This window comes from Sapajus apella, unplaced genomic scaffold, assembly GCF_009761245.1.
Source record: "Sapajus apella isolate SASKATOON/1434 unplaced genomic scaffold, GSC_monkey_1.0 scaffold2, whole genome shotgun sequence".
NCBI lineage: Eukaryota > Metazoa > Chordata > Mammalia > Primates > Cebidae > Sapajus > Sapajus apella.
The window spans coordinates 77,218,203-77,229,000 of record NW_022436942.1 but is presented as its reverse complement, the minus strand read 5'-3'; the positions used below and the strand labels follow the sequence as shown (position 1 = coordinate 77,229,000).

At 46.9% G+C, this 10,798-nt stretch overlaps 1 protein-coding gene across 1 annotated transcript in view; it reads right to left on the bottom strand.

The window, feature by feature from the left end:
* Positions 1–8,975, bottom strand: part of SRRM4 (serine/arginine repetitive matrix 4) — a 172,288-nt gene extending 163,313 nt beyond the window's left edge. The window contains exon 1 of the mRNA XM_032241208.1: positions 8,455–8,975. Within this exon, the coding sequence (XP_032097099.1) occupies positions 8,455–8,585 (131 nt within the window). The 5' untranslated portion in view covers positions 8,586–8,975. The remainder of the gene's footprint in view (positions 1–8,454) is intronic.
* Positions 8,976–10,798: the final 1,823 nt, after the last annotated feature.

The following is a 10,798-nucleotide window of genomic DNA, read 5'->3' as shown; positions in this document are numbered from 1 at the left end:
AGATTACGCAGAGACAAAGCCAAACCAAACAGAACAATGCCGAACCCTGAAACAGTCATTAAGCAATTCACATCTCCATGTGTCTGTTCAAAACAAATAGTAAGATCCCTCGGATGCAAAGGTTTCTCAACTAGAGACTCCCTGGTTGCTGGATTCCCAGGGCTTACCTCCCCTCTCTGATATCACTTTTTTCTCCTCTGCAAAGTGTCTTCTCCTATAACCATGTTGGTTAAGAGCTCTGGGTTCTCAACCCAATTCTGACTCTTACCAGCCATGCGCCTGTGAATGGATCACTTCTACTCTCAGAGGCTCCGTTTCCTCATCTGTAAAATAGGGTCTTGAAGACAGCTCCCTCCTGGAGTTATGATAAGGATAGAACTGGATAAGAGATGAAATGTGTTCAGCACAGGGCAAGGCACACAGTAACACGAGGCTCTCAGCACACACATTCCCACCACGAATGAGCACATGCACACACCATGAAGATGCACGTTTCGGGTCCAAATGGCACCTCTCTTTCTGCAGAAGTGGCAACTGTCTTCTAAATTCCTGCTCACCTGCCTAAGCCTAACTTTTAATGAAGCCAGAGAACAGTGATCCGCTGGTGCTTGCACTCAGCAAAGCTGTCTGACAGCAGCATCTAAGCTCTGGGAATCCAGAAACCAGGGGATTCTCCAAATGAGAAATATTTGCGTCCAGAGGATCTTAATATTTGTTTTGAACAGACACATGTAGACGTGAATTACTTAATGACTGTTTTAGGGTTCAGCATTGTTCCTGTATTTGGTTTGGCTTTGTCTCTATGACATCTTAATTCAGTGTTTTATTTTACGGAGCTCCACACACAGGCTGTAGCATAGGGGAGTTCCCTCAGTAAAATTTCAAATGGAGTGGAGGACTGGAAGGTGGTGGGGGTGGCGGTGGGGGTTGGAGGGTGGGGTTTGCGGGGGAGAGATACACAGAGGGAGAGACAGAAAGAGCAGACTTCAAGGGTGTGCACTGGAGGGGGCTATTGGGTGCAAGGGATAGTCTAGGTTTGCGTGCATGAATATGAAAGACCAAAACCTTGAATTATGGGAACAAAATCTATCACTGCTATCTGGAAGTCTAAACAGAGTCTTTAAAATTCCCTCATCTGATTGATCACAATCAAAGAGATTGTAAATTTCATGCTTGCCTATAACACATAAAGGGGCCCAGCCAAGCTTCTGATGCTGCTGTTCGAAGTCATCCCTGGCTGCATCAGAGACAGGAAAGAGGAGACAAGAGAAGCAGATCAGACCTGGAGCGCTGCCTGAGAAGGCAAGAAGTTCCCTGCGACCCCCTCCTGCCCCCAGCCTAGGACCTAGGAATTTCCTGAACTGGCTTACAAGGCCCCACTTGATCTGTTTTCTGCCTACATCCTGAGAATCATCTTCCGTCACTTTCCCACTCACTCACTCTGCTCTAGCCACACTGACCTCCCTGCTACATCTCAAACACACCGAGCATCCTTGTACCTCAGGGCCTTTGTGCTTGCTGTTCCCTCTGCCTCAAACACTTTTCCCTCACTTATCCTCACAGCTCACTCCTCCCTTCATTCAGGTATCTGATCAGGCTGTCCAACAAAGCAGCTCCTTCCCTCACTCTCTATTCTTTTCCTTGGCTTTATTCTTCTTTACAGCACACATTACCACCAGCTCTCAATTATTTATTTGGTTCTTCATTCATTGTCTTTCTCCTCCATGGGAACAGAGAGTTCCTGTGTTCGTTCACTGTTACATTGAGTAGTGGTTCAATAAAAATGTTAAATGAATGAAAGTACAACTTAATTTTTTTTAAGCCAACATGCAGCTTCTTCCGCTTTGTGTATTCATTCCCCTGTGATTAATTTTATCTTCAAACACTTGCAGGCTTGCTATAATCCCCCCATCACTGGTGGTTGTTCATGGAATGCAGACTGGATTTCCTATTAGCCAGAGCTAGTCCATGAAGGACAAGAAGCCTAATAGCCCACACCAGAGACTGCATCCTTGAGCTGGAAAATTTATATTATATGGGCAGCTCCCTTCCATGGCTCCTCTCCACTGGCATTGACTATTCCCCAGCAGTTAATGTTCCCTTCAGAGAGTTTAGCCTGCTTTTTTCTCCTGGGAAAAGAAATGGTCCTCGGGACCCTACTGGGGGCAAAGGCCTGATTTTTTTCTGATCATTCTTTGCATTTGTAGATAAAATTGATGAAATAGAAGAATCATCCCCATTTCTCAGATCAGATAACTAAAAATAACTATGTGACTATAAGCAAGGGACTCCATGCTTCCTTAAAGGTCTCTCCCTCCTCTGTTTTTTTTTTTTTACATTCCTCTGTTTTTATTCCTCCCTACGTTATCGTACTTAGGACAATAATATGTTTTATAGTTTCAAATGGCTAGAAGGAGAATATTTAATATTTCTAATAAAAGAGATGATAAATGTTTGAGATGATGGACATGTTAATTACACTGATCTGATCACTGTATATTATACGTATCAACCATCACTGTGTACCCCAAATATGTATAGTTATTATGTGAAAACAAATTTTAAAAATTAAAAAGACTATCTGCCTTATGAACTATGTACTTATTTTGTGTCTACCTTTGCTACTAAACTCTGAGGCCCTCACAGGAGGACACTGCATTGCATTCAACTTTTTTCTCTCCGATGGGTCTGGCACATAGTAATTAAAAAAACAATAATTTATTATTAATAGCAAGAGCTAACACTGATGGAGCCCTGACCAGTTGCCAAGTAGCACTTTCCATAAATTAGCTCATCCAATCTTCATAGCAGCTCTTGGAGGGAGCTGCTATTATTAGCCCCATGTTATGGATGAGAAAACTGAGATTGAGAAGGTCAAGCTGCTTGCCAAGCACCTAGCCTGAAAGCATGTGCAACCAATAAAATAAAACATTTCTTTTGATTAGTGTGCCCTTGGGATCTGTCAAATGTTTTAAACCACTCTACCCATCTCCAGTGGCTCTTTAGGGAGCACCAAAACCACATTTAAAACTGAATACGGAGCATTGGAGTGCTCAGGAGTCAAGTCCACAGAACCAAGGCATCACTACTGAACAAGTGCAGCCCAGGTAGTAAGGGGCTTTAGCATCCCACCTCTGCGTCTCGTTGGATAGCCCCTGGCATAGCAACAACAGCATCTGCTTTAATGGAGGTCTGGGCTGTACCAGGCACAGTGCCATGCTCTGTATGTAAGTTGTCTCATTCGCTCCTCACTACAACCCCAACAGGGGAGTATTTCACAGATGGGGAGGCTGAGGCACAAAGAGATGAAGAGGCTAGCAGGTCCTGCAGCTTGCAAGTGGCAAAGAAAGATTTGAGCCTGGATGGATTTCACTTCAGAGCTCAAATTCTTCATCATTCTACTTTCTCCACCTCAGAAATATTCTCTCACACTTCAGTGAAAGTCTTAGGAACAAGCAATTAAAGAGCTCTAGTTTTGCTAAGCCCCTGTGAATTCTTCCACTTCATATGGAGGTAAATCCAGCCACTCTAAAAAAAATGATATTTTAAAAATGTATTGTGCTCCTACAACGTGCCTGAAATGTTCATGGAGAAGAAGGTGCATGACCTGGACTTCCTTCCCCATTTAAAGGAGCTAGAGTTTTAAGGATGTTCCCAGTTTTGGTGGCCTGGAACAGGGGTGGAGGTAACAGACACTCAGAGGGCTGGAAAGCACACCCAAGTGGCATTGAGTCCAACCTCCTGCCCCCATACTGGCTGACACGTCTCCTTGCCCAGCCAGACAAATGTCTCTATCTAGGGGACCTCATCCTGACACCTGGGAGAGTGAAATCTATTTGCAGTGTGTGTGTCTTTCAAGTTGCATTGATCAGAAGCCTCAGTGTCACAGAATTGGAGGTGGGGAGACAGCTAATCTGTTGCTGGGTTTGAACCATGCACACTCATCCAATTAATGCATCCAACACTCACTAAACATCTACCACATCCTGGTTCTCTAAGATAGCACGTTTGCCAGGTGAACACAGCAGAATGTCAGAAATGACCCCTGCGACCGACCGACCCCTGTACCCCATTCAACAAAATTAGCCTTTCAAAAGGAGAAAGGTTTGACCCAAACAATAATCCTCCCTTCCTAGAGAAAAACGCTCATTCACCACCAGGGCAAGCATTTTCTGTGACCCTCAGTATATTGGCTCTTAACCACAGGCTGCTGCCAGAAAATCGCCTCTCAACAGCCCCTCACCCTGTTCCTGGTGACCAAGTCAGCACAAACATGCTAAATGATCTCTTGGCACTGAGGGGAGTCTTAAATTAAATGGTTCAAAGACATTTTTTTTCTGCCTTACAATTTGGGCATCTTTCCCTTTATGCAGTAAAATCTCCAATAGTTTGGAATTTATCGCCTTTTGGACAGGGCCTGGGCTGAAGTCTCTGCTTCTGGTCTATTCTGCATAGAAAGGATTTTTGAAGAAAATTAATAGCTTGCGAAAAGAATCGTAAGGAAAATGTGTATTCTATTTAAGGGGGTCTCTTTTCTAGCCCTTTACTAACACTCATACATCCACAAACAATTGATATACTAATTTCAAATGATTTTTACATGTTCATTAAGTCCTTAGCTGCTACTATTTGTCAATAGGGTGATACGAAATCATACTGTGGTTTGATCTAGCCTTAAACACTAGGTTTTCACTAAGCTGAAACTTCATAGGTACAAACTTTTCTGGACTAAGCAATTAAGAAAGAGAATTAAGTTAATGCCAGGCAAAATGACTACCCTTCTTGTGGGGGAGATAAAAAGGAAATGGCTCTTTACGCTTTAGAAATTCACATAACTTATAGATTCATACTGGTTCCCTTCCTGTTGGTAGATGGAGTTTGACTAGGACCACTCTACATCCTGGCTTGCCTGGAATTATTTCTGTTAGATCTTCCATCCTAGAATGATTACTAATGACGTCCTCTTTCATTCTTAATGAAAGACATTTTGATATAAACTATAAATCACATAGGCACTGTAGATTTGATGAAACCACAGAATTGAGCTTGTAATTTTTGAAGGAGTTTGAGCTTTCTTTAGACTGACAGTACCTGATCTTCTCTATACAAACCAACAGAATGCTCCATGGAAATGTTATACCAATCAATTCCAAATCCAGATTATTATTTATTATCTCCAACCCTCTTAGGCGAAACAGTCAGATCAGAAAGCAGCTAACCTGTCCTCAGAGACGAGAATTATGGGACCACTCTCTATCCTGGCTCATGTGTGTTAATTTCATCTGAATGTAGTTGTGCATCAGGAGTTGAAATCCCAATAAAAACCATCAGCATTACTTGGGGGAGAAATGGGTAGGCATGGAGAATACAATAATGAGAAACTGTTGATTTCCTTTTGGCCACTATAAGCCTTGTTGCAGAGTCAATGTCTACTAAGTGAACAGCATGTATCACACACAGGGGTAGAGCTTTACCTAATTCAATCCTTACAACCTGCTTTCTAAGGGGCTGCTGTTATTATTTCTATTTTCAACCTCAGTGTGGTAAAGCTACTTGTTCAGGATACACAGCTAGTAAATGATAGAACCAGGACAGGAATTCAGGCTGTCTTATGCTCAAGTCTGAGCTCTTAACTACTATGATATACTGCTTCCCACTCTGCTATACTGTTCTGACATTTGAGTCAGACATCTGCTTGCAATTTGATACATTATAAAGCTATTGCCTCATCAAGTATGCCTCACAGAGGGGGAGAGGAGAAAGAGAGACTAAGTGGGGGTTGCTTGGATTGCAGTTGTATGATGTATGCATATTGCTATGAAATCAACAAATTGAATATATGCTTCAATCCTGGTACTAAATTACCTTCAGAGATAGTCTAAAATATCCTGAGGAAGTTTATTCAGGGGGGGTGGCCTTCGTCGATAAACAAATATTAAATGTGTCACCAACAGAACTGACTAGTGGTTCCTCCACTCACTCCCTACTGTCTCCCTGCAGACTGCTACATGTGCTGATCTGCCCACTGTGATCTGGGCTTGACTCATGGAACTAAACAGCATTTCTGATGAGACCAAGTCCCCAGATTGCCTCTAGAGGAAGCCACCAAAACCCAGCTGATATTGTGCCAAAGTCTCTGTCTTTTTTCCTCCTGAGAACTCAGCTTTGGAAACATGGCACTTTCACCCTTAAGTAAGCGTAGAATATTGAAAAGGAAGTGGAAATTGAATGTCACTGGATGTGGCTGGCTTGGGTGAGAATGGGGATGATTCAGGTTTTATCTGGTCTATTAAAAGACAACTCCAACCCAACCTTTCCTGAGGACTTGGAAACGAATGTTCCCTTCTCACTCTCTACCCCAAACCAGGAGTAACAGCTCTACTGAAACTGGGATCTGTTCTACAGAGAGGCCACGCCTATTACAGAAGTATTACGCAGGATTCTCCTAGCTTGGCATAAATCGAGGTTTTATGGCTCAAGCTCTAACCCCAGGGGTGGTTTCTCAGGGAAAGGAGACCCATGACAGTATAAGACACGAAGAGTGAAATGATACTGGCTGCAGAGGGGGAGTAGTGTTGTCAAAGTCTCAGAAGGAGATTACATTAGAATTAACAAAAAGCTGCAGAAAGCGTGGGGATTGAAAGATCTTGTGGGCCATTCATATGATTGCACATATGACCAAGAAAAGGGCAGGACAGTAACAGACAGACAGACAAAAATGGAAAGTACCAAGCAAGGTGGGCATTAGGTGTATTTTCCTGAATCAAAACACCACCAGGAATCCGCTTTTCTCTCCCTATACCCCTAAAATAGATGGAAGGCTCTGGAGTAAGTGCCATACTTCTAGTTTCCAGTTAAATTTCCTGTAGTTCCTTCTACAAGGACATTTTCTTTGGCCAGTGCAGCACCTGATTAGCCAACAGTAGGTAAGTGTCAAAGGTGGAATAGACAGCAGAAACCCAGGAAGATAAAACTGCTGACGTCAAAACTCCATACAAAGAACCTCCTTCCAAGCAGAGAAGCATCAGCTTTTAATGGCATTTGGTATTATTGTTCCCCTTCTCCAGCGTGTCAGTTGGTGGGTGGGTGTCCCCTCCTTCCCATCTGCAAACACTGGCTGGTGCTGCTTCTGCTTGCAGCCTGCTACACCCTACTGGCCTGTTGTGTTGCTTATCCACCCATTTCCAAAATGGGACACCCATTTTTCTAAAGACCTGTATGATCCTCTATAAGACGGTGAAGAATAAACTTCTTCAGTCTGTTTCCTCTTCAGACATAATGTTTGATTCTTCAGACATAATTCCCCATACGTCTTCCACCTCACACCCACCGGAAAGTTCAGAATCAGTTGTGCCAGAACAGACGTTCAGTCTGTCCGAAGCACTTTTGCAGACATGTTTTCAATCTGCTCCCTAATGCAGACTGCCAGGATTAATAAATCATCCAAGTGATCCCCCGTCCACTTCTTTCTTTTCTCCTACTAAACCACTCATCCAACACCAGCAAAAGATGAGTTTTCATACCGCCTTGATTTTCCCTGACAGAGGGCACAGTCTTCTTCCCTTCATTCTCAAACTCCTCTAAATTGAATGATTTATGAAAAGAATTGGATTTCCTCCCTGTCTTGGAATGCTTCCATTTTCCCCCAACCTTCTCTCTCTCTCACCCCACCTCTTGTCCCCCTCTTTCTTGCATTTCTTCCCTTATTCTTCCTTCCATCAGCACCATGTCTACCACCATGGAAAGATCTATTCTCATCCCTGAGTTCAAAGCAATCAGATTCTTTTTGAATAAATAAATAAATAAAACTCTTCCAAGATCATCTTCACGATCTTGGAAGGCTCCTCCCTGACTCCCGAGCTCAGAGTCTTGGTTTTGGATGCTGGAGAGGAGACAATTCAGCAGCAACGGCAGCAGCCGCCAGAAAGGCATGGAGGAGGGTGCTGTTTTGGGTGTATTTGAGGGAACAGCATATGGGCTTTTGTCAAAAATGTTCAAAGCTCTCTAGTTTCTGAGCCGAGGATGGAAATGTGCTGCTATCTCTGAACACTGCTTGAGCTGGCTCAAGTCTCCTTTTCTGGTACAACACCCCCTAAACACCTCAGATCCACTATACCTTGGCCCACCTGCCCTCTGGACTCTGTGACACCAAGAAAAGTTTTTCAGTCAAGTAGTACCCCACCTGCACCGCCCACCCTCAGGTAGCAAAGCCTCTTGAATAGGAGCTACGGGGGTCCGTTGAGCGTTGCTTCCCCCAAAGAATTTCTGTCCCTTCTCACCATCTTCCACCTCACACAAGCAATGAGTTCCCATGTTCCAGCGGGAGCCGCCGAGTAGTGACGGGAAAAGGCAGGCGCCCTAGCCCGGCTGCCTGCATCCACCCCTCCGGGCTCTGGGACACAAGCCAGAAAAGAGGACCTTCAGGATTCCCCCTTTTAAGAAGGAGATCATTACCTTGGCAGCGGCTTGCGGGCCGTGATACTGGCGACGATGATGCTCTCGGGACGGGGGGTGGCCACCGCTTTGAAGGTTCCTCGCCAGAACTTCTCAAAAAGCTGCTTCTCGCCTTGCTGAACGCTCGCCATCACCTACCCAAAGGGCCCGGGGCGTCCGGGCGCTGTCCGAAGTGCTGAAACGTGGATTCCAAACGGGGGCGACACCCAGCTCCGGGCTCTGTCCGGGTGAAACCCAGAGAGGGGTGGGGTGGGAGAGATCGGAGTTAGGGGCGGGGGAGGGGACGCCCCAGCCCGGGCAGGCAGCAGAGAAAGGAGCCTCGTCCGCCAGCTTTCTTCGCCCTTCTGGGTCGGCTCCGGGCTGCGCTCTGAGCCGGCTGAGCCTCTGCGCCCCGAGAAGGGGAGGGAGGGCTGGCTTTCTGGGCAGCGCCAGTAGAGAAGAGGCGACGGGGTCGTTTGTGTGTGCGTGCGCGTGAGAGCTCCGGCGCGCCCGGGTTTTGTCTCTCGCACAATGTGACGTTGGAAGAGGAGGCTGGTCGCGCGAGCTGCACTTTCCTCCCCTCGCTCTGTCTCTCCTCCTCCTCGCCAGCACCCCCCTCCTATCCTAAGGCTCAGCCTCCCTGCCGCCATCTGCATAACAAAAGCCCGCAGGTCTTGGGAGGAGAGAGGGCGGGGCGTGCGCCTGTCACAGGGGCCCCGCGGCGACCGGGTTGCAGTGCTGACCCCTCTGAGAAGCAATCCTGGCATCCCAAGCAGGAGATCCTGCTTCCCAGACCCCTCTCTTCTCCCATCCTCGCCGGCCTTGCCCAGCCCTCTCTTGGGTGCCCTTGGGGCCAGGCCACCTTTCTTCCCAGCCCCTTCCCAAGTCTTGTAGCTGGCCTTCAGGTGTGGAGGGATCGGGGGAAGTAAAAAACTTAACCTATTCGCCCCAGCCGGCCTCCCCCAACCCTCACTTTTGGGAGAGACTGCGTAGGCCGGTACAGAGGGTCACCTGCGTTCCTCTTTGCGCTGGGGGTGAGCGAGGTCTCCACCACCTAGAAAGTGCCATTTGATCGGCAATCCGTCACCAATTCGGCTTCTCGCCATCTGCTGAGCCGGGCCCCAGCCCGCCGAGGGGCGCAGCGTTACATCTGTGCATGCGGAGCTGTCAAGGGTATCTCTTTTGTGTCTCACAGCCGGCCTGCCCAGCGTCCCCGCCGCCAACCCCGTCCAAGGGAAAGAGTCCTCCTCCCACCCCACCCCGCCCCACCCCCATCCACCCTCCGGGAATCCGCTCGCAGCCACTTTTCCTACCACTTTTCCTACTGCCGCTCGTCTCGGGAAAGGAGTGCGTTTTGGAAAAGAAAGCGCTTAGTGGGAGGGTTGGAGAGGAAAATTTCGAGGATCAGCAGGGGGATAGTTACTTTTCGGTCTCTCCTCCGCATCTTCTTACCGCCTCGCAGTTCAATCGTAATCCCAAGCAAGTGGAGGTTTAGAATCCCAAAGCAACCCCAGATACAGAGGATTTGGGTAGAATGAATTCTTGTCTCCCCCCAGGATTTTCATCATAAAAAAAAGATCGTGGCGGGACCCCTCAGCCCTAGCCTTCCTGGAAGCCTTTTAATCTTAGCAGAAATGCGACTCCCCCATCTCCCACCTAATGCCCCCCACCCCCAACTTTTCAGGCTGTAAATTCCTAGGAGGCCTCTCTCAGTCTTAAAGGCCTCCAAGCACCTGGCGCTGGGTCCCAGACACAGCGAGAATAAACTCCTGCTCCTTGCTAATGCAGATAGCAATGGGGACCTTAGGGCGGAGTAGGGCGTGGGGTTGGGGGAACAAACAATGGCAACTTCAGAAATTCTCTGAAGGGGAGCAGGATATAACTAGGAAGTGAAGAGGAAGAGGAGGTAAGAGAGGATTAGATGGGACGGGAGAAGAAAGAGCTTTGGAGTAAATGAGTGCCGTCCCAAAGAGTATCTACGTTTGAAGCCTGTGTGTTCGATGTTCCTGCGTCCGCTTGAGAGCCTGAGAGCACTGCTCGCTCTGCACTGACCCCTTCTGGTCAACAACGAGAGGAGCATTTGCTGGCTTCTTAAGTGGGTTGTGGGGGGACCCGAGGTGGAGTCAGGCCTGGGAAGGTTGGAGGTGAAGCAAAGCGGAGATTAGGCTAACCCCTTCCTCCCTCTCTCTCTTACCGTGCATCAAATTTCCCATTCCCCGATTGGTCCCGACCCCCATTTCCCATCCAGAAGTTGATATTGTTGTAAATGCAATCCAGAACTGGCGTCTTTCTTAAGTAGCCTGGCATAGTTAAAACTATCCTTAGTCATGACATTTAGGGTATGAACTGAATCACTTGCAGGAGA